Here is a 27,136-nt window from a genome sequence, read left to right on the forward strand (position 1 = left end):
AGGAGATCTGATAGAGGTTTACGAGATTATGAGCGGCATAGACAGAGTAGACAGAGAGTACCTGATACCCAGCGTTGACACCACTAATACCAGGTAGCATGCATTGAAGGAGATATGGGTTAAGTTCAAAGGGGGGGGGGTGAAGGTTAAGTTTTTTTTTTACTCAAAAAGTTGTGGGTGCCTGCAATGCACTGCCTGGTATGGTGGTAGAGGTGAATACATTAGAGGTTTTTAAGAGACGTTTGGATACCACATGGATGAAAGGAAGGTGGAGGGATATGGACATTGTGTAGGTAGGGGAGAGATTAGTGTTTGGGTGTTTTTGATTTGCTTTTTAGCTAGTTTGGTACAACATTGTGGGGTGACTGGCCTATAACTGTGCTGTATTGTTCGATGTTCTATGCTCTAATTGCCCAGATTAAACTTCATTTACTATTTCTGTGTCTATATTTGCAATTAATCTGTATCCTGACAAACTTCTTCAATACCTGCAACTCCATCAATTTTTGTGTTGTCTGCAAACACACAAGCAATTCCTGTCTACTATGAGAATTACAAGGCATTTGATTGTAAGATACTACAAAGAATCCTTATGGGTCGAGATAAGGGTAAGAATAGGATGCTCTGGATGATGAACAAGTGGCTGAGGAACTGGTGTAGGGGGCAGGGTTTCAAATTTCAGGATCATTGGGACCTCTTCTGGGGCAGGTGGGACCTGTACAAGACAGACGGGTTACACTTGAACTACAGGGGGACCAATATCCTTTCAGGGAGGTTTGTTAGTGCTATTTGGGAGGCTTTAAACTAGATTTGCAGGGGGATGGGAACCAGAGTGCCAGAGCTGACAGTGTGGCTGGGGTGAAAATAAATGATGTTAAAAGTTCAAGCAAATCCACGAATAGAAAGGTTGTGAGTAGTGGTAAAAATCTTCCGAGGTGTATATATTTCAATGCTAGGAGCATTGCGGGGAAGGCGGATGAGTTGAGGGCGTGGATTGACACGTGGAATTATGACATTATAGCAATTAGTGAAACTTGGCTACAGGAGGGGCAGGACTGGCAGCTTAATATTCCAGGGTTCCGATGTTTCAGATGTGATCGAGGCAGAGGAATGAAAGGTGGGATCGCGTTCAAGAGCTGTGAGGTAATGTTACAGTTATACAAGACCTTGGTCAGTCCCCATTTAGGGTACTGTGTTCAATCAGCATCTGGAGCAGAGCAAAGAGCTTACTTGCCGGTTGGGAAAGCTAATATAAAAGAGAGCTTCGCGGGCGTTCAGACATTCCAGAGCTCCAATCAGCGTCAGGAGCAGAGCACTGCAAATTAAATAAAAGTACAGCAGGGGCAAGAGGGGGTGGCCATTGTTGGGAGTAGACCAGCAGTGAGAGTAGGAATATCAGGCTTTGACTCAAGAGGCTTCAACAAGAAGAGGCTGAAGCCAAAGAAACAGTTTAGATGATTTGGTCTTGGTTGTCCATTGTACAGCACAGGCAGGATGGCAGATATGGCAGTGGAAAGCTCCTCCTTTAGGATGTGGGAATTCATGGAACTTGATAGACCTCGGGTTCCGGTGACGTCATCGCTCAGAATGGCAGCTTCAATCAACAGCTCCTTCGGAAAAACGCATATCTTGCCCCGTTAATCCATCAAATATAAGATCTTTTGAAAATATCTGAATTGATAAGGGAGGCAAGAATGGAGAGAAAGAATTGAGATTTAAAAAAAAGCACCACTGCGGAGCCTATGGAAGAGAGAGGTGCAGCACGCGGCTCTCCTACACGTGTACGTGGGAGCGAAGCTGACGCAGGGCCTCATTCAGGTGAAGCGGCAAATATGATAAGGATTTTGGAAGAGATAAGGGAAGTCCAGAAAGACATAAAGCAGCAACTCAATATAAAGCCAGAGCTCACCAACATCAATCAGAAAATAGCGGTAGCAGAGACTCGAATTGAGAAGGTGGAAGATCGCGTTCAAAAAGTGGAACAGATACTAAGTAAGACGATAAAAATATTAAATCAACAGGAAAGTAAATTGCTTGACCAGGAGGGAAGATCGCAACGGAAAATATCAGGATTTATAATGTTCCCGAAGGAGTGGAGGGATTGTCGATGATGGACTTTGTAGACAAGCTGCTGCGGGAAGCCGCTGGAGATTCCTCAGATTACGGAGATTGAAATTGAAAGGGCACACCATTCGCTTGTCCAGTGGTCTCCCGGAGAAAGAGAAGGTAAACCACGCTCCATTGTACTTAGATTCCTTCAATTCAAGAGCAAGGCGGACATTGTACGAAGGGCCTGAGGTAAGAAGAGGGTGTTTTGGAACGGGAAGTTAATATACTTCGATCATGATTACCCCCCGGCGGTCCTACAGGAACGGAAGGAATATTCCGAAGCAAAATGAATATTAAAGCAAGAAAAGATTAAATTCCAAACCCCGTACCCTGCTAAACTGAGGGTATTTTACCAAGAAGGGATGCGACTGTACCAGACGGTGGAGGAGGCGACTACAGACATGAACAACAGAGGACTGTCCATTAGCGTGGTCAAACCAAGGGAAACTCTGGCTGAGCAGTTATCCCAAACTGCTTGGGAAATAGTAAGAGAACCTAGAAAGCAGGGGACTGGAACAGGACGAGGGAAGGATTTTAGGAAGAGACTGTCAGTTCTCCGAGGGCAGCCCTCACCTCCTCCAGAAGTGCCATAAGGTTTGGCTAACTTTAAAAGTGCTGAGAAACTAAACTGAAGCAAAAATAGATGGTGATAGACCTATCTCGAGAAATACGTGCTATAATGTGGATTTTATATTACTCAATTTTTTAAAAAAATCATTTATTCATTCTTTTTTCCCCACCTAAAAGAGAATATATTCATACACAGGGAGGAATACACAGGGAAATCATTTCTGTGTAATGGACATTTTTTTTTAAACTTACTTTTACAGGTACTGCAGCGGGGGCCCTCAACCCACAGGTAGGAGGGGCTATCCCCCACGGCTAGACTTTTCTTCTAGCTCAACCCAGGGTCATCTAGAGACCCCAACCTTGGAACCACACCTTCCTTACCTTTTTATTATACACTTTTCGTGGTTCTTATTTGTTCAGGGAGTAGATCGATTAAGTTATATTCTGCAAATTTCAATGATATACTAACAGATAAATACGCAGAGTGTAAGAACATATATTTTAGGTATATACCTCAAGAATGGTTGAAAAGAGGAAAATGTAAATATTTAATGAATGTATTGCTGGTGGCTGGTAAAAAGACCCTTCCCAGGAAATGGTTATCTCAGAAGAGCCCAACTCTAAATGTATGGATGGAAATTACAATGGGCATTTACAAAACGGAGAAGATAACAACATCTGTTAATCATAAGTTGGAACAATTTTATTCATACTGGAAAAATGGTTTAACGACATAACATCTCATAGGCCTCATTTTATTCTCACTATCAATGAATATGTTGTTAAAAAAATCACTCCCTACTCTGTACATAGTTTTCTTCTTTCGATTGTTCTTTCTTTCCTCTTCTTTCTATAAGAGTATACTTCAGATAAATATTATGTGGAGATTTGTGACAAATATGATTATATGATATATATGTACAGTATCTGAAATACATCCTATGGAAATGTTTGTTTGATGATGAAAGTCAATAAATTACAAAAAAAAAGAACTTGATAGTCCCCCGATGACTACAGCTGCGGGAGGTGCAGCCAAGTCCAGCTCATGAAAGACCACATTAGGAGCCAGAAATGGAGCTGGATGAACTTAGGATCATCTGGGAGGGAGAGCAGTTGATAGATACGACATTTGAGCAAGTGGTTACACCCAGAGTGCAGAATTTGGGCAGTAGATGGGTGAAAACCAAGAGAGGTAACGGGAGAAGGAAGTCAGTGCATGGTCCCCCTGTAGCCATTCCCCTGAGCAACAAGTATATCCGTTTGGATACTGCTGTGGGGAGTGACCTATCTGGGCAAGGCAGCAGCAGCCAGACCAACAGCACTATGGTCGGCTCTGAACATCAGAAGGGTAGGGTGAAGTCAGGCGGAACAATAGTCAGAGGGAACTCGATTTGGCCTGTCCCCTAAAGCCCTCACTAATTTTTATAGATGTACCGTAGAAAGCATTCTTCTAGGGTGCATCACAACCTGGTATGGAAGTTGTCTGTCCAAGACCGAAAGAAGCTGCAAAAGATCGTGAACATGGCGCAGCACATCACACAAACCAATCTTCTGTCCGTGGACTCACTTTACACCGCACGCTGTCGGAGCAGTGCTGCCAGGATAATCAAGGACACGACCCACCCAGACAACACACTTTTCGTTCCTCTCCCTCCGGGAGAAGGCTCAGGAGCCTGAAGACTCGTACGGCCAGATTTGGGAACAGCTTCTTTCCAACTGTGATAAGATTGCTGAACGGATCCTGACCCGGATCTGGGCTGTACCCTCCAAATATCCGGACCTGCCTCTCGGTTTTTTTGACCTACCTTACTTTCCATTTTTCTATTTTCTATTTATGATTTATAATTTAAATTTTTAATATTTACTAATTTTTACTATTTTTAATATTTAATATTTGTAATCCAGGGAGCGGGAAGTGCAGAATCAAATATCGCTGTGATGATTGTACGTTCTAGTATCAATTGTTTGGCGACAATAAAGTATAAAGTATAGTTAGGGGGACAGATAGGAGATTCTGCTGCAGCAAAAGAGACATCAGGATAGTGTGTTGCCTCCAGGTGCTAGGGTCCAGGATGTCACTGAGTGGTTGCAGAATATTCTTGAAGGGGGCGGTGAGCAGCTGGACGTTGTAGTACATGTTGCTACCAATGACATAGGCAGGAGAGGGGTAGGGGTCCTGTGGAATAAGTTTAGAGAGTTAGGAAGGAGACTGAAGAGCAGGACCTCCAAGGTGGTAATCTCTGGATTACTCCCAGTGCCACGAGCATAACGCAGATGAACGAGTGGCTGAGGAGATAGTGCAGGGGACAAGGTTTTAGGTTTCTTGGATAATTGGAACTTTTTCTGGGGGAGGAGTGACCTGTACAAGTGGGACACATTGCACCTGAACTGGAGGGGAACTAATATCCTGGGAGCACACATCAAAGTTGCTGGTGAACACAGCAGGCCAGGCAGCATCTCTAGGAAGAGGTGTAGTCGACGTTTCAGGCCCTGAAACGTCGACTGCACCTCTTCCTAGAGATGCTACCTGGTCTGCTGCGTTCACCAGCAACTTTGATGTGTGTTGCTTGAATTTCCAGCATCTGCAGAATTCCTGTTGTTTGCGTAATATCCTGGGAGGGAGGTTTGCTAATGCCATTGGGTAGGGTTAAAACTAGATTTGCAGGGGGGGGGGGAACCAAAGTGAAAAGGCAGAGGATGGGGTGATTGGCGCACAAGTAGTTTATGAGGAAGGATAGGCAAATGACAGAGCAAAGATGCATTCAGCCTGATGGTTTGAGATGTGTATATTTTAATGCAAGGGGTACCATAAGCAAGGCAGATGAACTTAAGAGTGTGGATCAATACATGGAAGTATGATGATGCAGCCATCATAGAGACTTGAATGTCTCAGGGGCAAGAATGACTGCTGACTGTGCCAGGCTATAGATGTTTCAAAAAGGACAGGGAGGGAGGCAAAAGAGGTGGGAAAGAGGCACTGCTAATCAGGGATGGTATAACAGCTGCAGAAAAGGAGGAAGTCCTGGAGGGATTGTTTTCTGAGTCATTGTGGGTGGGAAGTCTGACACAGGAAGGGAGCAATAACTCTATTGGGTGTTTTTTATAGACCCTCCAACAGTAACAGAGACATCAAGCAAATAGGGAGGCAGATTCTGGAATGGTGCAATAATAATAAGTTGTTGTGATGGGTGATTTTAACTTTCCTAATATTGACTGGCATCTCTTTAGAGCAAGGGGTTTAGATGGAGTGGAGTTTGTTAGGTGTGTTTCCTGACCAATATGTAGATAAGCCAACTAGAGGAGAGACTGTACTTGATATAGTATTGGGAAATAAACCTGGCCAGGCATCAGATCTCTCGGTGGGAGAGTATTTTGGAGGTAGTGATCACAACTCTATCTCCTTTACCATAGCGCTGGAGAGGGATAGGAGCAGACAATCAGGGAAAACATTCAATTGGGGTAGGGGGAAATATGATACTATTAGGCAGAATCTTGGGAACATAAATTGGAAGCATTTGTTCTCATGGAAATGCACGGCAGAAATGTGGCAAAAATGTTCAGGGAACATTTGCAGGGTGTTCTGCATAGGCATGTTCTATTGAGGCAGGAAAAGGATGGTAGGGTAAAAGAACCATGGAGTACAAAGGATGTAGAAAATCTAGTTAAAAATTAAAAAGCTTATGAAAGGTTCAAGAAACCAGCTACTGTTAGAACTCTAGAAAATTACAAGGGTGCCAGGAAGGAGCTCAAGAATGAAATTAGGAGAGCTAGAACGGGGCATGAGAAGGCCTTGCAAACAGGATTAAGGAAAACCCCAAGGCATTCTGCAAGTATGTGAAGAGTAAAAGGATGAGCCATGTGAGAATAGGACCATTCAGGTGTGATGCTGGAAACGTGTGCATGAAGTCGGAGGAGGGAGCGGAGATACTTAATGAATACTTTCCTTCAGTATTCACCAGGGTAAAGGAACTTGGCAATTGTGGGAATGAGTTACAGCAGACTGAAACGGTTGCATCTATAGACATTAAGTAAGAGAATGTGCTAGAGCTTTTGAAAGGTATTAAGTTAGATAAGTCACCGGGACCAGACGAGATATACCCCAGTATACTGCGGGAAGTGAGGGGGTAGATTGCTGAGCCTCTGGCAATGATCTTTGCGTCATCAATAGGGACAGAAGTAGGACCAGAGGATTGGAAGGTTGCAAAGGTTGTTCCCTTGCTCATGAAAGAGAGTAGAGATAGCCCAGGAAATTATAGACCAGTGAGTCTTACTTCAGGAGTGGGAAAGTTGTTGGAGAAGATCCTGACAGGCAGGATGCCTGAGCATTTGGAGAGACATAATCTGATAAAGTTCCCCATGAGAGGCTCATTCAGAAAGTAATGAGGCACAGGATCCGGGGAGACCTTGCTTTGTGGATCCAGAATTGGCTTGCCCACAGAAAGCAAAGGGTGGTTGTGGATTGTTCGTATTCTGCATGGAGGACAGTGACTAGTTGTGTTCCTCAGGGATCTGTTCTAGGAACCCTCCTATCTGTGATTTTTATAAATGATCTGTATGAGGAAGTAGATGGGTGGGTTATTAAGTTTGCTGATGACCCAAAAGTTGAGGGTGTTGTGGATAGTCTGGAGGGTTGTCAGAGGTTACAGCACAACATCAATAGGATGCAAAACTGGGCTGAGTTCAAACCAGATAAGCATGGTCGTTTATTTCCATAGGTCAAACTTGAAGACAGAATATAATATTAATGTTAAGACTCTTGGCAGTGTGGAGGATCAGTGAATTCTTGGGGTCGATGTTGATAGGGCACACAAAGCTGCTGGGCAGGTTGACAGTGTTGTTAAGAAGGCATATGGTGTGTTGGCCTTCATCAACCATGGGATTGAGTTCAAGAACCATGAAGTAATGTTACAGCTATATCACGCCTTAGTTAGAACCCACATGGATTGCTGTGTTCAGTTCCGGTCACCTCTTTACAGAAAGGATGTGGATACTATAAGGCCATAAGACCATAAGATATAGGAGCAGAAGTAGGCCATTCGGTCCATCGAGTCTGCTCCACCATTCAATCATCGGTGGATCCAATTCTTCCAGTCATCCCCACTCCCCTGCCTTCACCCCATACCCTTTGATGCCCTGGCTAATCAAGAACCTATCTATCTCTGCCTTAAATACACCCAATGACTTGGCCTCCACAACCACTCGTGGCAACAAATTCCACAGATTTATTACTCTCTGATGTGACAAGAATACACATAGATAAGATGTTAGCTGTCCTGTGTGATCAGCAGTTGGTCTGCCACCTGTCTTCAAGAGAGAGATAAGGAGCACAATGAAACAGCATCTGGAGATGTGTAATGAAGGGACGGGAGAGAGAGCTGTCTGGAGCGGCTCCCCCTTTGAACCCTGAACTGTTTGAAGTGATGGACAGGCGATACCCCAGCAGGGGGATAAAAAGGGACAGGTTCGCTAAGGCAGGACACACACGACACCTGAGGTAATGAGGCCCTGGAAGCGGTGCGCCTCTCACGAGTAGGTGGGAAGTACCGGACCTTAAACGCACAGGGTGGAAAGGTACGATCAGCGGGAACCCGGTGTGTGTCCACCCTCGCTTGGGTGCCGGGTTCACTGCAGAGGATCGACCGCATCTGGAGGAGGGGTCACAGTCGGTAACCTCAGGCGACATCACAGAGGACCCGCCCGGAAAGCTGCTTGTGAGCAATATCGCCGGTCTGTGAGTGGAAGCCGTTTCTGAATGATCAGTCGTTCCTGTTCTCTCTCTCTCCCCCCCCCCACGTTGTCCATCGCCATGGCAACGATTACTGCGAACTGAACTACTAAATTGGACTGAACTTTGTGTCACTTTGAAATTGGTCATTTACCCCTAGACAACGATAGAGCTTGATTGATGCTGTTATCTTAATTCTGTGCACATGTGTGTTTATCATTGCTGAACTGTTGCATTTATTATCCTTTCGATTACTGTGTTGCTTGTTTCTTTAATAAAACTTTCTTAGTTCTAGTAATCCAGACTCCAACTGAGTGATCCATTTCTGCTGGTTTGGCAATCCAGTTACGGGGTACGTAACACTGACTAAAGTAATTTCTCAGCATTTCAGTTCTAAATGGACGTCCTTCAATCCTAAAGTTGTGCCCTCTTGTCTTAGAGAGAGCGTGCAGAGGAGATTTACAAGGATGTTACCTGGATTGGAGAGTGTGCCTTATGCGAACAGTCTGAGTGACGTTGGCCTTTTTCCTACTTGGAGTGACGGAGGATGAGAGGTGACCTGACTGGTGTATAAGACGTTGAGAGGCATTGATCGTGTGGATAGCCAGAGGTTTTCCCAGGGCTGAAATGGCTAGCACAAGTAGGCATGGTTTTAAGGTGCTTGTAAGAAGGCACAAGGGGGATGTCAGAGGTAAGTTTTTCACACAGAGAGTAGTGGGTGCGTGAAATGCACTGCCAGCGAAGGTGGTAGAGGCAGATACAATCGGATGTTTTAAGAGACTCTTAGATAGGTACATGGAACTTAGAAATCTAGAGGGCAATGCAGTAGGGAAATTCGAAGCAGTTTCTAGAGTAGGTTACATGGTCGGCACAACGTCGTGGGCCGAAGGGCCAATGTGCACTCGATTTTCTATGTTCTGCGTTCTAAGGCAACTGGACTTGCTGTGTTGTCTGGAAGATGATTCACCACTCATCTGAGAGGCTTCTTCAGAATTGATCCTTGGTGGGTATATTCTGGTTTATAAACTCTGAGTTGTTCAAAGGTATGCCAATCACATGAGAGTCATTAAGAGTCATAGAGGTATGAAAGGTTCATTAGTCTTACCTTTGCATGAATGGAGGTGTGAACTGTTGTGGAGATACTGGGGTAGAGATGTTAGGACTGTGTTGTAAGTAGCTGATAAGTGGTGTCATATGGGTTTTCCAGTTTGGCAAAGATGGCTTCTTTAACCGCTCTTTCAAACCACCTGTCCTCCCTGTCTTTTGTCCTTTAAGTGTAGATATACAGCGGAGTCTTAAACTCTCATTACCTTTACAACTTTTAATGACCATCATGTGACTGCTATACCTTTAAACAACTCAGAGTTTATAAGCTGGAAAACTACCCACTATGGATCAGAACTGAAGCTGCCTGTCAGATGAGAGGTGAAATATCTTCTAGACAACATAGCAAGTCCAGTTGCCTTGATTTACTACTGCTTCATAGTCTATAACAAAAAAGTTTTGAAATAATACCAAATTTTCTTCAGATGCTGTTCTCCAGACTAATTCTGATGACATACTTAACTTATTTAGTGATACAGTGCAGAATAGATTCTTTCAGTCCTTTAAACCATGCCACTCTAGCAATCCCTGACAACTCCGATTTAACCCAAACCCAATCACGGGATATTTTACAATGACCAATTAACCTACCTGGTAGGCTTTTGGACTGTAGGAGGAACATAGAATACCCACAGGAAACCCAGGCATTCCATATGGAGAATGTAAAGAGACTCCATACAGAGGATGCAGGGTTTGAACTCAAAACTCTGATGCCTCAAGCTGTAATAGCGTCATGCTAACTGCTACGTTACTGTTGGTGCCAAATATGAATAAATTATTACTGAAATGTTTCAGCTATAATAAGCCAGGCACCAACTGCACAGTTTTCACTAAAATTCAGAACAAATTATGTTTCATCACCATTTTGTTTTTTGGCATCTATTATTACATGATCCAAGGCATTCGATTGAGGAACCCAAGTGAAATCAGGGCTGTCAATCACAGGGCAAAAATTGCTGCTTTGAGCAGCTTTCATAATATCATAAATTAGCAAACAGAACAGGGAAGAAATTCTGAAATCAAATAATTGATGCTAGACCAAGTCTAACAGTAAAGAACATGTAGGGGAAACTCAGAACAGAAATGTGGAGGATAGTGCTGCAACATGGAAATGAGGAAAAAGTACAGCAATAAGGAGAAAAAAATAAATCGCCTATCATTAATTCATTTAATGAATTAGTATCAGTATTCTGAAGTTAAGGATGTGATGACGACCTTGGATGAACTGGTGATTGTGTCACAAAGAAATTGAGAGGCTATCTAAATCAAATGGCTAAAATAACACTCATATTCTCGTATATCAAGATTAATAACAACTATCCAAAACCACATCAGCAAACAAGTTCTTTTATATTGGATATCGTACCTTATGCCTGAAATGGAGAACCAGGTCACGGGGAGACAGACCTAAAGAGAACCAATTTACATTAAATTGGAATATCGAAATTTAATCTTAACTAATGAATATAATTACAATTGACAGTTTAGATCATCCATTCTTTCCATTAGACATATTTATGAAATCATGGAATGACGCATCTAAGAAACCAGCTTTTGTTTTGCTACATATGTGCCTGCCCTTTCCAATAACCATGAAAGTAGTCATACTTCTCTGGTTTTATAATTTCAGTAAATAAATAAATTATGCACAATCCAATGTCTCCAAGGGAAATGTGCGCAGAATGTCCTGATTTGAGAGTGAGCAGCTTGAAGTCATTGTCACATCGGTACCAATGACATGGGTAGGAAGGGTAACCAGGTCTTGCAAAGTGACTTCTGGAGTCAGGTGCTAAGTTAAAGGACAGGGTGGTGATGTTCAGATTTCCATCAGTGCCATGTGCTAGTGAGCCCAGAAATAGGAAGACCATACAGTTTAACATGTGGCTAAGAAGTTGATGCAGGAGGGAGCGTTTCACATTTTCGGAACATTGGAGATGTACTCTATCTTGTACACCAAGAAGAGCCAAGGACCTTAAATATAACTGCTGCAGCTCCTAACAAACCGCCTAAGGGAACTGGAGCAGGAGCTGGATGACCTCCAGATTATTCGGGAGAATGAGGAGATTATAGATAGTAGCTACAGGGAGGTAGTTACGCCAAAGGAGCAGAGCACAGGAAATTGGGTCACTGTCAGGCGAGGGAAGGGGAAAGGGCAGGCAGAGCAGGGTTCCCCTGTGGCCATTCCCCTCAACAACAAGTATACCGCATTGGATAATGTTGAGGGGGATGACTTACCTGGGACAAGCTGCAGCAGCCAGATCTCTGGCACCTAGTCTGGTTCTGCAGTGCAGAAGGGAGGGTGGAAACAGAGCAGAGCAGTAGTGATAGGGGACTCGATAGTTAGAGGTGCAGACAGTAGGTTCTGTCGGAGTAATAGAGAATCCAGGATGGTTTGTTGTTTCCCGGGTGCCAGGGTCAAGGATGTCCCTGATCGCTTGCATGACGTTCTGAAGTGGGAGGGTGATCAGCCAGATGTCGTGGTGCACATCGGTAGCAATGACATGGCAAGGAAGAGTGAGGAGGTCCTGGAGAGTGAGTATAGAGAGCTTGGTAGGAAGTTGAAAAGCAGGACCTCAAGGGTGGTAATCTCAGGATTGCTACCTGTGCTACGTGCCAGTGAGGGTAAGAATAGGATGCTCTGGAGGATGAACAAGTGGCTGAGGAATTGGTGTAGGGGGCAGGGTTTCAGATTTCAGGATCATTAGGACCTCTTCTGGGGCAGGTGGGACCTGTACAAGACAGACGGGTTACACTTGAACTACAAGGGGACCAATATCCTTTCAGGGAGGTTTGTTAGTGCTATTGGGGAGCCTTTAAACTACATTTGCAGGGGATGGGAACCAGAGTGCCAGAGCTGACAGTGTGGCTGGGGTGAAAATAAATGATGTTAAAAGTTCAAGCAAAGCCGCAAATAGAAAGGTTGTGAGTGGTGGTAAAAATCTTCTGAGGTGTTTATATTTCAATGCTAGGAGTATTGCAGGGAAGGAAGACGAGTTGAGGGCGTGGATTGACACGTGGAATTATGACGTTATAGCAATTAGTGAAACTTGGCTACAGGAGGGGCAGGACTGGCAGCTTAATATTCCAGGGTTCCGGTGTTTCAGATGTGATAGAGGCAGAGGAATGAAAGGTGGGGGGGGGGGTAGCATTGCTTGTCAGAGAAAATGTTACAGCAGTGCTCAGGCAGGACAGATTAGAGGGCTTGTCTACTGAGTCCTTATGGGTGGAGCTGAGAAACAGGAAAGGTATGGCCACATTAGTGGGGTTGTATTACAGACCACCTAATAGTCAGCGAGAATTGGAGGAGCAAATCTGCAGAGAGACAGCAGGCAACTGCAGGAAACATAAATTTGTAGTGGTAGGGGATTTTAATTTTCCACATATTGATTGGGACTCCCATACTGTTAGGGGTCTAGGTGGGTTAGAGTCTGTAAAATGTGTTCAGGGAAGTTTTCTAAATCAATATATAGAGGTAACAACTAGAGGCGATGCAATATTAGATCTCCTACTAGGAAACGAGTTACGACAAGTGACGGAAGTGTGTGTAGGGTGCACTTTGGTTCCAGTGATCATAACACCATTAGTATCAACTTGATCATGGATAAAGATAGACAACAGGAATTCTGCAGATGCTGGAAATTCAAGCAACACACATCGAAGTTGCTGGTGAACGCAGCAGGCCAGGCAGCATCGATAGGAAGAGGCGCAGTCGACGTTTCAGGCCGAGACCCTTCGTCAGGACTAACTGAAGGAAGAGTGAGTAAGGGATTTGAAAGCTGGAGGGGGAGGGGGAGATGCAAAATGATAGGAGAAGACAGGAGGGGGAGGGATAGAGCCGAGAGCTGGACAGGTGATAGGCAGAAGAGGATACGAGAGGATCATGGGACAGGAGGTCCGGGAAGAAAGACGGGGGGGGGGGTGACCCAGAGGATGGGCAAGAGGTATATTCAGAGGGACAGAGGGAGAAAAAGGAGAGTGAGAGAAAGAATGTGTGCATAAAAAAGAGTAACAGATGGGATACGAGGGGGAGGTGGGGCCTAGCGGAAGTTAGAGAAGTCAATGTTCATGCCATCAGGTTGGAGGCTACCCAGACGGAATATAAGGTGTTGATCCTCCAACCTGAGTGTGGCTTCATCTTTACAGTAGAGGAGGCCGTGGATAGACATGTCAGAATGGGAATGGGATGTGGAATTAAAATGTGTGGCCACTGGGAGATCCTGCTTTCTCTGGCGGACAGAGCGTAGATGTTCAGCAAAGCGGTCTCCCAGTCTGCGTCGGGTCTCACCAATATATAAAAGGCCACATCGGGAGCACTGGACGCAGTATTTCACCCCAGTCGACTCACAGGTGAAGTGATGCCTCACCTGGAAGGACTGTTTGGGGCCCTGAATGGTGGTAAGGGAGGAAGTGTAAGGGCATGTGCAGCACTTGTTCCGCTTACACGGATAAGTGCCAGGAGGGAGATCAGTGGGGAGGGATGGGGGGGACGAATGGACAAGGGAGTTGTGTAGGGAGCGATCCCTGCGGAATGCAGAGGGGGGGAGGGAAAGATATGCTTAGTGGTGGGATCCCGTTGGAGGTGGCGGAAGTTACGGAGAATAATATGTTGGACCCGGAGGCTGGTGGGGTGGTAGGTGAGGACCAGGGGAACCCTATTCCTAGTGGGGTGGTGGGAGGATGGAGTGAGAGCAGATGTACGTGAAATGGGGGAGATGCGTTTAAGAGCAGAGTTGGTAGTGGAGGAAGGGAAGCCCCTTTCTTTAAAAAATGAAGACATCTCCCTCGTCCTAGAATGAAAAGCCTCATCCTGAGAGCAGATGCGGCGGAGACGGAGGAATTGCGAGAAGGGGATGGCGTTTTTGCAAGAGACAGGGTGAGAAGAGGAATAGTCCAGATAGCTGTGAGAGTCAGTAGGCTTATAGTAGACATCAGTGGATAAGCTGTCTCCAGAGACAGAGACAGAAAGATCTAGAAAGGGGAGGGAGGTGTCGGAAATGGACCAGGTAAACTTGAGGGCAGGGTGAAAGTTGGAGGCAAAGTTAATAAAGTCAACGAGTTCTGCATGCGTGCAGGAAGCAGCGCCAATGCAATCTGTCCCCCACTTTTCCTTCGCTACATCGACGACTGCATTGGCGCTGCTTCCTGCACGCATGCAGAACTCGTTGACTTTATTAACTTTGCCTCCAACTTTCACCCTGCCCTCAAGTTTACCTGGTCCATTTCCGACACCTCCCTCCCCTTTCTAGATCTTTCTGTCTCTGTCTCTGGAGACACCTTATCCACTGATGTCTACTATAAGCCTACTGACTCTCACAGCTATCTGGACTATTCCTCTTCTCACCCTGTCTCTTGCAAAAACGCTATCCCCTTCTCGCAATTCCTCCGTCTCCGCCGCATCTGCTCTCAGGATGAGGCTTTTCATTCTAGGACGAGGGAGATGTCTTCATTTTTTAAAGAAAGGGGCTTCCCTTCCTCCACTATCAACTCTGCTCTTAAACGCATCTCCCCCATTTCACGTACATCTGCTCTCACTCCATCCTCCCACCACCCCACTAGGAATAGGGTTCCCCTGGTCCTCACCTACCACCCCACCAGCCTCCGGGTCCAACATATTATTCTCCGTAACTTCCGCCACCTCCAACGGGATCCCACCACTAAGCATATCTTTCCCTCCCCCCCCTCTGCATTCCGCAGGGATCGCTCCCTACACAACTCCCTTGTCCATTCGTCCCCCCCATCCCTCCCCACTGATCTCCCTCCTGGCACTTATCCGTGTAAGCGGAACAAGTGCTGCACATGCCCTTACACTTCCTCCCTTACCACCATTCAGGGCCCCAAACAGTCCTTCCAGGTGAGGCATCACTTCACCTGTGAGTCGACTGGGGTGAAATACTGCGTCCAGTGCTCCCGATGTGGCCTTTTATATATTGGTGAGACCCGACGCAGACTGGGAGACCGCTTTGCTGAACATCTACGCTCTGTCCGCCAGAGAAAGCAGGATCTCCCAGTGGCCACACATTTTAATTCCACATCCCATTCCCATTCTGACATGTCTATCCACGGCCTCCTCTACTGTAAAGATGAAGCCACACTCAGGTTGGAGGATCAACACCTTATATTCCGTCTGGGTAGCCTCCAACCTGATGGCATGAACATTGACTTCTCTAACTTCCGCTAGGCCCCACCTCCCCCTCGTATCCCATCTGTTACTCTTTTTTATGCACACATTCTTTCTCTCACTCTCCTTTTTCTCCCTCTGTCCCTCTGAATATACCTCTTGCCCATCCTCTGGGTCACCCCCCCCCGTCTTTCTTCCCGGACCTCCTGTCCCATGATCCTCTCGTATCCCCTTCTGCCTATCACCTGTCCAGCTCTCGGCTCTATCCCTCCCCCTCCTGTCTTCTCCTATCATTTTGCATCTCCCCCTCCCCCTCCAGCTTTCAAATCCCTTACTCACTCTTCCTTCAGTTAGTCCTGACGAAGGGTCTCGGCCTGAAACGTCGACTGCGCCTCTTCCTATAGATGCTGCCTGGCCTGCTGCGTTCACCAGCAACTTTGATGGATAAAGATAGATCTGGTTCTAGGGTTGAGGTTCTAAACTGGAAGAAGGCCAAATTTGAAGAAATGAGAAAGGATCTAAAAAGCGTGGATTGGGACAGGGTGCTCTGGCAAGGATGTGATTGGTAAGTGGGAAACCTTCAAAGGAGAAATTTTGAGAGTGCGGAGGTTGTATGTTCCTGTTAGGATTAAAGGCAAAGTGAATAGGAATAAGGAACCTTGGTTCTCAAGGGATATCACAACTCTGATAAAGAAAAAGACAGAGTTGTATGACATGTATAGGAAACAGGGAGTAAATAAGGTGCTTGAGGAGTATAAAAAGTGCAAGAAAATACTTAAGAAGGAAATCAGGAGGGCTAAAAGAAGACATGAGGTTGCCTTGGCAGTCAAAGTGAAGGATAATCCAAAGAGCTTTTACAGGTATATTAAGAGCAAAAGGATTGTAAGGGATAAAATTGGTCCTCTTGAAGATCAGGGTGGTCGGCTATGTGCGGAACCAAAAGAAATGGGGGAGATCTTAAATGGATTTTTTGCATCTGTATTTACTAAGGAAACTGGCATGAAGTCTATGGAATTAAGGGAAACAAGTAGTGAGATCATGGAAACTGTACAGATTGAAAAGGAGGAGGTGCTTGCTATTTTGAGGCAAATTAAAGTGGATAAATCCTCAGGACCTGACAGGGTATTCCCTCGGACCTTGAAGGAGAGCAGTGTTGAAATTGCAGGGGCCCTGGCAGATATATTTAAAATGTCGGTGTCTACGGGTGAGGTGCTGGAGGATTGGAGAATGGCTCATGTTGTTCCGTTGTTTAAAATAGGATCGAAAAGTAATCCGGGAAATTATAGGCTGGTAAATTTGACGTCGGTAGTGGGTAAGTTATTGGAGGGAGTACTAAGAGACAGAATCTACAAGCATTTGGATAGACAGGGACTTATTAGGGAGAGTCAACATGGCTTTGTGCATGGTAGGTCATGTTTGACCAATCTATTAGAGTTTTTTGAGGAGGTTACCAGGAAAGTGGATGAAGGGAAAGCAGTGGATGTTGTCCACATGGACTTCAGTAAGGCCTTTGACAAGGTCCCGCATGGGAGGTTAGTTAGGAAAATTCAGTCGCTAGGTATACATGGAGAGGTGGTAAATTGGATTAGATGTTGGCTCAATGGAAGAAGCCAACGAGTGGTAGTAGAGGATTGCTTCTCAGAGTGGAGGCCTGTGACTAGAGGTGTGCCACAGGGATCAGTGCTGGGTCCATTGTTATTTGTCATCTATATCAATGATCTGGATGATAATGTGGTAAATTGGATCAGCAAATTTGCTGATGATACAAAGATTGGAGGTGTATTGGACAGTGAGGAAGGTTTTCAAAGCTTGCAGAGGGATTTGGACCAGCTGGAAAAATGGGCTGAAAAATGGCAGATGGAGTTTAATACAGACAAGTGTGAGGCATTGCACTTTGGAAGGTCAAACCAAGGTAGAACATACAGGGTTAATGGTAAGGCACTGAGGAGTGCAGTAGAACAGAGGGATCTGGGAATACAGATACAGAATTCCCTAACAGTGGCATCGCAGGTAGATAGGGTCGTAAAGAGAGCTTTTGGTACATTGGCCTTTATTAATCAAAGTATTGAGTATAAGAGCTGGAATGTTATGATGAGGTTGTATAAGGCATTGGTAAGGCCGAATCTGGAGTATTCTGTTCAGTTTTGGTCACCAAATTACAGGAAGGATATCAATAAGGTTGAAAGAGTGCACAGAAGGTTTACAAGGATGTTGCCGGGACTTGAGAAACTCAGTTACAGAGGAAGGTTGAATAGATTAGGACTTTATTCCCTGGAGCACAGAAGAATGAGGGGAGATTTGATAGAGGTATATAAAATTATGATGGGTATAGATACAGTGAATGCAAGCAGGCTTTTTCCACTGAGGCAAGGGGAGAAAAAAACCAGAGAACATGGGTTAAAGGTGAAGGGGGAAAAGTTTAAAGGGAATATTAGGGGGGGCTTCTTCACACAGAGAGTGGTGGGAGTATGGAATGAGCTGCCAGATGAGGTGGTAAATGTGGGTTCTTTTTTAACATTTAAGAATAAATTGGACAGATACATGGATGGGAGGCGTATGGAGGGATATGGTCTGTGTGCAGGTCAGTGGGACTAGGCAGAAAATGGTTCGGCACAGCCAAGAAGGGCCAAAAGGCCTGTTCCTGTGCTGTAGTTTTTTTCTATGGTTTTCTATGGGAAGATAGATTGGGAGCAGATGTTATTAGGGAAATGCACGGCAGAAATGTGTCAAATGTTCAGGGAACTTTTGCATGGCACTCTGCATAGTTAAGTTCCTTTGAGGCAGTTAAAGGATGGTAGGGTAAAAGAACCATGGTGTACAAAGGATGTAGAAAATCCAGTTTAGAAGAAAAGCTTATGAAAGTTTCAATAGGTACTGTTAAGAGCTCTAGAAAATTACAAGCGTGCCAGGAAGGAGCTCAAGAATAAAATTTGGAGAGCTAGAAGGGGCTATGAGAAGGCCTTGACGAGCAGGATTAAGGAAAACCCCCCACGGCTTACTCCAAGTATATGAAGAGCAAGAGGATGAGCCATGTGAGAATAAGACCAGTCAGGAGTGAGAGTGAAAGCATGTACATGGAGCTGGAGGAGGTATTGGAGGTACTTAATGAATACTATTGCTTCAGTATTCACCAGTGAAAAGGACCTTGGCAAATGAGGGGATGACATACAGCAGACTGAAATGCTTGATAATATAGACATTATGAAAGAGGATATGCTGAAGCTTTTGAAAGGTATTAAGTTAGATAAGTCACCAGAAATGGACGAGATATACCCCAGCCTACTGTGGGAGGCGAGGGTGGAAATTGCTGGACCTCCAGCGACGATCTTTGCATTGTCAAAAGGTACGGGAGAAGTACCAGAGAAATGTAAGGTTGCAAAGGTTGTTCCCTTGTTCATGAAAGAGAGTAGAGATAGCCCAGGAAATTATAGACCAGTGAGTGTTACTTCAGTGGTGGGCAAGTTGTGGGAGAAGATCTTGAGAGGCAGGATTTATGAGCATTTGGAAAGAGATGATCTGATTTGGGATAGTCAGTATGGCTTTATCCAGGGCAGGTCTTGCCTTACGAACCTGATCAAATTCTTTGAGGATGTAACATAACGCATTTAATGAAGGTAGAGCAGTGGATGTAGTGTATATGGATTTCAGTAAGGCATTTGATAAGGTTCCCCATGTGATGCTCATTCAGAAAGTTAGGAGGCATGGGTCCAAGGAGACCTTGCTTTGTGGACCTGGAATTGGCTTGCCCACAGAAGGCAAAGGGTGGTTGTGGATGGATCGTATTCCACATGGAGGACGGTGACCAGTGGTGTTCTGCAGGGATCTGTTCTGGGACCCCTCCTCTTTTTGATTTTTATTAATGAGGAAATAGAAGGGTAGTTTAATAAGTTTGCTGAAGACTTGGGGGTGTTGTAGATAGTCTGGAGAGTTGTTAGAGGTTACAGTGTGACATTGATAGAATGCCGAACTGGGCTGAGGTGTGGCAGATGTGTTCAAGCCAGGTAAGTATGAAGTGGTTCACTCCAGTAGGTCAAATTTGAAGACGGAATATAATATTAATGGTAAGACTCCTGGCAGTGCGGAGGATCAGAGGGACCTTGGGGTCCATGTCCCTCAGACACTCAAAGCTGCTGCACAGGCTGAGTGCTGCTAAGAAGGCGTATGGTGTGTTGGCCTTCATCAATCATGGGATTGAGTTCAAGAGCCGTGAGGTAATGTTACAGCTGTAAAAGACCTTAGTTAGACCCCACTTGGTGTACTGTGTTCAGTTCTGGTCACCTCATTACAGGAAGGATATGGATACTATACAGAGTGCTGAGGAGATTTACAAGGACGTTACCTGGATTGGACAGCATGCCTTATGAGAATAGGTTGAGTGAGCTCAGCCTTTTCTCTTTGAAGTGACGGAGGACAAAGGGACCTGATAGAGGTGTAGAAGGTGATGAGAGGCATTGATCGTGTGGATAGCCAGTGACTTTTTCCCAGGGCTGAAGTGGCTGACACGAGGGGGCATAGTTTTAAGATGCTTGGAAGTAAGTACAAGGGGGTAAGTTTTTTCACACAGAGAGTGGTGGGTGCATGGAAAGCACTTCCAGTGAAGGTGGTAGAGGCAGATACAATAGGGTCTTTTAAGACAGGGGTCCCCAACTTTTTGCGCACCGCAGACCGGTTTAATATTGACAATATTCTTGCGAACCGGCCAACGGGGGGGGGGGGGTGTTCAAGTTCAACAGTGTGTGACAGGGAATGAGGAAAGGTGCACATCATATCATATGTGGAATATTTGGCACCTTTGAGCCTGTACTCACTGGAATTTAGAAGAACGCATGGGGATCTCATTGAAACTTACTGAATGGTGAAAGGGGCAAGATGGGGTGGATGTCGGGAGGATGTTTCCTATGGTGGGGTATTCAGAACTAAAGGGCACAGCTGCAAAATTGAGGGGTGGCCCTTTAGAACAGAATTAAGGAGGAATTTTAATACAATTTAGCCAGAGGGTAGTAAATGTATGGAATGCTCTGCCACAAACTGCGGTGGAGGTGATGTCTGTGTGTATATTTAAGGCGGAGTTTGATTGTTTCCCAATTGGTCATGGGATCAAAGGAAATGGCGAGAAGGCAGGTGTATGATGGAATGGCAGAGCAGACTTGATGGGCTGAAAGGCCTAATTCTGCTCTTGTGTCTGAAGGCCTTATGATTACAGGGAGAAGGCCAGGAGCGGGGCTGAGGAGTGGGGGGAGAAAAGGATCAGCCATGATTAAATGGTGGAGCAGACTCAATGTGCCAAATGGTCTAATTCTACTCCTATGTCTTTTGGTCTTGTAGTCTTGTAACCCTATTGAACAGTGAAAGGACTTGATAGAATGTATATGGAGAGGATGTTTCCTATGGTGAGAGAGTCTAAGACCAGGCTACACAGCCTCAGAATAGAGGGGTGTCCTTTTAATACAGAGATGAGGAGGAATTTCTTTAGCCAGAGAGTGGAGAATCTGTGGAACTTGTTGCCACAGGCAGCTGTGGAGGCCCAGTCTTTATGTATATTTAAGGCAGAAGTTAATAGATTCTTGATTGGTCAGAGCCTGAAGGGATATGGGGAGAAGGCAGGAGATTGAGACCGAGGGGAAAATTGGATCTGCCATAGTGGAGCAGACTCAATGGACCAAATGGCCTAATTCTGCTCCTATATCATATGGTCTTATAGTCCCAAATTGTAATAGTGTCACTCTAACCACTATGCTACTGTGGTGCCCAGCCATGAATGGAGATAAGGAGGAATTTATGTACTGTAAATTTAAGATAAAGGTTGATAGATTCTTGATTGTCCAGGGCATGAAGGGATACAGGGAGAAGGCAGGAGATAGGGGTTGCGAGGAAAATTGGATCAGCCATGAAGAAATGGTGGAGCAGACTTGATTGGCCAAATGGACTAATTCGGCTCCTATATCTTATGGCCTTGTAGGAAAGAGAAAGGAGAGTCAGTGGATGTTGTGCAATTGAATTTTCAAAAGTTCTTTGACAAGATGCCACACGGCGAGGCTGCTTAACAAGTTAAGAGCCCATGGTATTACAGAAAAGATACTAGCATGGGTGGAGCACTGGCTGATTAGCAGGAGGCAAAGAGTGAGAATAAAGGGAGCCCTTTCTGGTTGGCTGCCAGTGACTAGTGGTGTTCCACAGGGGTCTGTGTTGGGACCGATTCCTTTGATGTTATATGTCAATGATTTGGATGATGGAATTGATGGTTTCGTGGCTAAGTTTGCGACGATATTAAGGTGGGTGGCGAGCCAGGTAGCATTGAAAAAGCAGAGAAGCTGAAGAAGGGCTTAGACCAATTAGGAGAATAAGCAAAGTGGTGACAAACAGAATATTGTGTTGGGAAGTGTTTGGTCATGCACTTTGTTAGACAGTATAAAACCATGGACTATTTTCTAAATGGGGAGAAAGTTCAAAAATGTGAGGTGTAAAGTGATTTGGGAGTGCTCATGCAGGTTTCCATAAACATTAGTTTATCAGCACCTGATTAGTTCCAAGGGTCTGGACGGAGCAGAGTTTGTTAAGTGTGTCCAGGACGGATTCCTGTCACAGTATGTTGACAGGCCGACTAGGGAGGAATGTCATACTAGATCTAGTATTAGGTAACGAACAGGGTCAGGTCACAGATCTCTCAAGTGGGTGAGCATCTGGGGGACAGTGACCACCACTCCCTGGCCTTCAGCATTACAATGGAAAAGGATAGAATCAGAAAGGACAAGATTGGGGCAGGGCAAATTATGAGGCTATAAGGCTAGAACTTGAGGGTGTGAATTGGGATGATGTTTTTGCAGGGAAATGTACTATGGACATGTGGTTGATGTTTAGAGATCTCTTACAGGATGTTAGGGATACATTTGTCCCAGTGAGGAAGATAAAGAATGGTAGGGTGAAGGAACCATGGGTGACAAGTGAGGTGGAAAATCTAGTCAGGTGGAAGAAGGCAGCATACATGAGGTTTAGGAAGCAAGGATCAGATGGGTCTATTGAGGAATATAGGATAGCAAGAAAGGAGCTTAAGAAGGGGCTGAGAAGAGCAAGAAGGGGGCATGGGAAGGCCTTGGCGAGTAGGGTAAAAGAAAACCCCAAGGCATTCTTCAATTATGTGAAGAACAAAACGATGACAAGAGTAATGGTAGGACTGATTAGAGATAAAGGTGGGAAGTTGTACCTGGAGGCTGTGGAAGTGAGCGAGGTCCTCAATGAATACTTCTCTTCGGTATTCACCAATGAGAGGGAACTTGATGATGGTGAGGACAATATGAGTGAGGTTGATGTTCTGGAGCATGTTGATATTAAGGGAGAGGTGGTGTTGGAGTTGTTAAAATACATTAGGACGGATAAGTCCCCGGGGCCTGACGGAATATTCCCCAGGCTGCTCCAAGAGGCGAGGGAAGAGATTGCTGAGCCTCTGGCTAGGATCTTTATGTCCTCGTTGTCCACGGGAATGGTACCGGAGGATTGGAGGGAGGCGACTGTTGTCCCCTTGTTCAAAAAAGATAGTAGGGATAGTCAGGGTAATTATAGACCAGTGAGCCTTACGTCTGTACTGGGAAAGCTGTTGGAAAAAATTCTTAGAGATAGGATCTATGGGCATTTAGAGAATCATGGTCTGATCAAGGACAGTCAGCATGGCTTTGTGAAGGGCAGATCGTGTCTAACAAGCTTGATAGAGCTCTTTGAGGAGGTGACCAGGCATATAGATGAGGGTAGTGCAGTGGATGTGATCTATATGGATTTTAGTAAGGCATTTGACAGGATTCCACATGGTAGACTTATTCAGAAAGTCAGAAGGCATGGGATCCAGGGAAGTTTGGCCAGGTGAATTCAGAATTGGCTTGCCTGCCGAAGGCAGAGGGTGGTGGTGGAGGGAGTACATTCAGATTGGAGGATTGTGACTAGTGGTGTCCCACAAGGATCTGTTCTGGGACCTCTACTTTTCATGATTTTTATTAACGACCTGGATGTGGGGGTAGAAGGGTGGGTTGGCAAGTTTGCAGACGACACAAAGGTTGGTGGTGTTGTAGATAGTGTAGAGGATTGTTGAAGATTGCAGAGAGACATTGATAGGATGCAGAAGTGGGCTGAGAAGTGTCCTTACATTGGTTTTTTATGTACCCCTCAACTTCCCTAGTCAGCCACGGTTGCTTACCCTTGCCATTTGAGAACAACTTCTTCTGTGGGACACATCTATCCTGCATCTTGTGAACTACATCCAGAAACTTCAGTCATCTCTGACCAGACTATCGTGGTCACTAGATGCAAAGTGTCCCCCTACATAAACTTCCGTCACCTGCCCACGAGGAGAAGATAGGGAGGCAGATTCTGGAATGGTACAATAATAATAGGGTTGTTGTGGCAGGTGATTTTAACTTCCCTAATATTGACTGGCATCTCCTTAGAGCTAGGGGTTTGGATGGGGCAGAATTTGTTCGTTGTGTTCAGGAAGAGTTCCTGATGCAAAACGTAGATAAGCCAATTAGAGAAGAGGCTGTACTTGATCTGGCATTGGGAAATGAACCTAGTCAGGTATCAGATCTCTCAGTGGGAGAGCATGGGTAGTGATTATAACTCTATCATAGCATTGGAAAAGGATAGGAGCAGATGCAAAGACCATCGCCAGAGGCTAAGCAATCCCCTGCCTCACTTCCTACAGTAGCCTGGGGTATATCTTGTCCAGACCCGGTGACTTATCTAACTTCATGTTTTTCAAGAGATTCAACACATCCACATCCTGTATGCATTTCAGTCCACTGTAAGTCATCTGCACAATTGCCAGGGTCCTTTTCCCTGGTGAATAGTGAACCAAAGTATTCATTAAGTACCTCTGCTATCTCCTCCGTCTCCATGCACACATTTCTACTATTGCAGACAATTTGGGAAAGCATTTAATTGGGGTAGGGGGAAATATGATGCTATTAGTCAGAATCTTGGGAGCATTAATTGGGAGCAGATGTTCACAAGGAAGTGCATGGCAGAAATGTGGCAAAGGTTCAGGGAATATTTGCATAGCATTCTGAATAGGTATGTTCCATTGAGGCAGGGAAAGGATGGTAGGGTAAAAGAGGCAGAATATAGGTACATGGAGCTTAGAAAAATAAAGGGCTATGCGGTAGGGAAATTATAGGCAGTGTCTAGAGTAGGTTTACACAGTTGGCACAACATTGTGCGCTGAAGGGCCTGTAAAGTGCTGTAGATTTTCTGTTCTACGTTCTATGCCTCGTCTCATTCCCTAATAGTAGGTCCAGCATCGTACATTCTCTCATTGGGACTTCTCTGTAAAACATAGAAAACATAGAAAATAGATGCAGGAATAGGCCATTCGGCCCTTCGAGCCTGCACCGCCATTCAGTATGATCATGGCTGATCATCCAATTCAGAACCCTGTACCAGCCTTCCCTCCATACCCCCTGATCCCTTTAGCCACAAGGGCCATATCTAACTCCCTCTTAAATATAGCCAATGAACTGGCCTCAACTGTTTCCTGTGGCAGACAATTCCACAGATTCACCACCCTCTGTGTGAAGAAGTTTTTCCTAATCTTGGTCCTAAAAGGCTTCCCCTTTATCCTCAAACTGTGACCCATCGTTCTGGACTTCCCCAACATCGGGAACAATCTTCCTGCATCTAGCCTGTCCAATCCCTTTAGGATTTTATACGTTTCAATCAGATCCCCCCTCAACCTTCTAAATTCCAACGAGTGTAAGCCTAGTTCATCCAGTTTTTCATCATATGAAAGTCCTGCCATTCCAGGAATCAATCTGGTGAACCTTCTTTGTACCCCCTCTATGGCAAGGATGTCTTTCCTCAGATTAGGGGACCAAAACTGCACACAATACTCCAGGTGTGGTCTCACCGAGGCCTTGTACAACTACAGTCGTACCTCCCTGCTCCTGTACTCGAACCCTCTTGCTATAAGTGCCAGCATACCATTCGCCTTTTTCACCGCCTGCTGTACCTGCATGTCCACTTTCAATGACTGGTGTATAATGACACCCAAGTGTCGTTGCACCTCCCCTTTTCCTAATCAGCCACCATTCAGATAATAATCTGTTTTCCTGTTTTTGCCACCAAAGTGGATAACTTCACATTTATCCACATTAAATTGCATCTGCCATGAATTTGTCCACTCACCTAACCTATCCAAATCACCCTGCATCCTCTTAGCATCCTCCTCACAGCTAACACTGCCACCCAGCTTCCTGTCATCCACAAACTTGGAGATGCTACATTTAATTCCCTCATCCAAGTCATTAATATATATTGTAAATAACTGGGGTCCCAGCACTGATGAAGGAAACTTTCCTGAACACATTTAATAAATTCTATCCCATCTCGTCCTTTAACAGTGTGATAGTCGCAGTAAATATGTGGGAAGTTAAAATCACCTATTATAACAACCTTATAAACAAGAGAAAATCTACAGATGCTGGAAAGCCGAGCAACACACACAAAATGCTGGAGGAACTCAGCAGAATAGGCAGTATCTATGGAAAAAAAGTACAGTCGACATTTCAGGCCGAAACCCTTCGGTAGAACTGGAGGAAAAAGTGCTGAGGCGTAGATTTGAAAGGTGGGGGGGAGGGGAGAGAGAAATGCCAGGCGATAGGTGAAACTTGGAGGAGGAGGAATGAAGCAAAGAGCTGGGAAGTTGATTGGTGAATGAGACAGAAGGCTATGGAAGAAAGAAAAACGGGTGGGAGGGGTAGGAGGAGCACCAGTGGGTTGCGATGGAGGGGCAAGGAGATAACGTGAGCGAGAGACAAGGGGGTAGGGGGGAGGCATTACTGGAAGTTTGAAAAATCAATGATCGTGACATCAGATTGGAGGCTATCCAAACGGAATACAAAGTATTGTTCCTCCATCCTAAGGGTGACCTTATCCCGACAGTGGAGGAGGCCATGGATGGACATATCGGAATGGGAAGTAGAATTAAAATGGGTGGCCACTGGGAGATCCCGCTTGTTCTGGCGAATGAAGCATAGATGCTCACCGAAGTGGTCTCCCAATCTACATCGGGTCTCACCAATATACAAGCGGCCACACCAGGAGCACCAAACACAGTACATGACCCTAACATACTTGCAGATGAAGTGTCGCCTCACCTGGAAGGATTGTTTGGGGCCCTGAGTGGTAGTGAGGGAGGAGGTGTAGGGGCAGGAATAGCACTTATTCTGCCTGCAAGGATAAGTGCCAGGAGGGAGATCAGTGGGGAGGGACAAATGGACAAGGGAGTCCCTGTGGAAAGTACAAAGTTGGGGGGCGGAGGGGAGGAGAATGTGTTTAGTGTTTGCCACACCAGGAGCAACCTTATGTTTCTTGCAACAATCTGCAAGTTCTTCACCAATTTGTTCCGCTAAATCCCTGGGACTGTTTGGTGGTAATATAGCCCCATTAACATCGAGAGGTGGGAGGACATCGCAAGCAATCGCTCTTGCTGGAGGCTGGAACTACGTAGAGGTCTAAAAAGAGGAGAAGAG

At 45.3% G+C, this 27,136-nt stretch overlaps 1 protein-coding gene across 2 annotated transcripts in view; it reads right to left on the reverse strand.

Annotated features, from left to right (window-relative positions):
* Positions 1-27,136, reverse strand: part of avl9 (AVL9 homolog (S. cerevisiase)) — a 319,342-nt gene that overhangs the window by 183,221 nt on the left and 108,985 nt on the right. For both annotated transcript variants that reach the window (XR_010020391.1, XM_063067522.1), the window contains exon 7: positions 10,875-10,915. Coding sequence is in view for 1 of the 2 variants with exons in the window: in XM_063067522.1 (XP_062923592.1) it covers positions 10,875-10,915 (41 nt within the window). In the remaining variant the exon portion in view is untranslated. The remainder of the gene's footprint in view (positions 1-10,874; positions 10,916-27,136) is intronic.

The sequence above is a fragment of the Mobula hypostoma genome, chromosome 1 (assembly GCF_963921235.1).
Source record: "Mobula hypostoma chromosome 1, sMobHyp1.1, whole genome shotgun sequence".
Lineage (NCBI taxonomy): Eukaryota > Metazoa > Chordata > Chondrichthyes > Myliobatiformes > Myliobatidae > Mobula > Mobula hypostoma.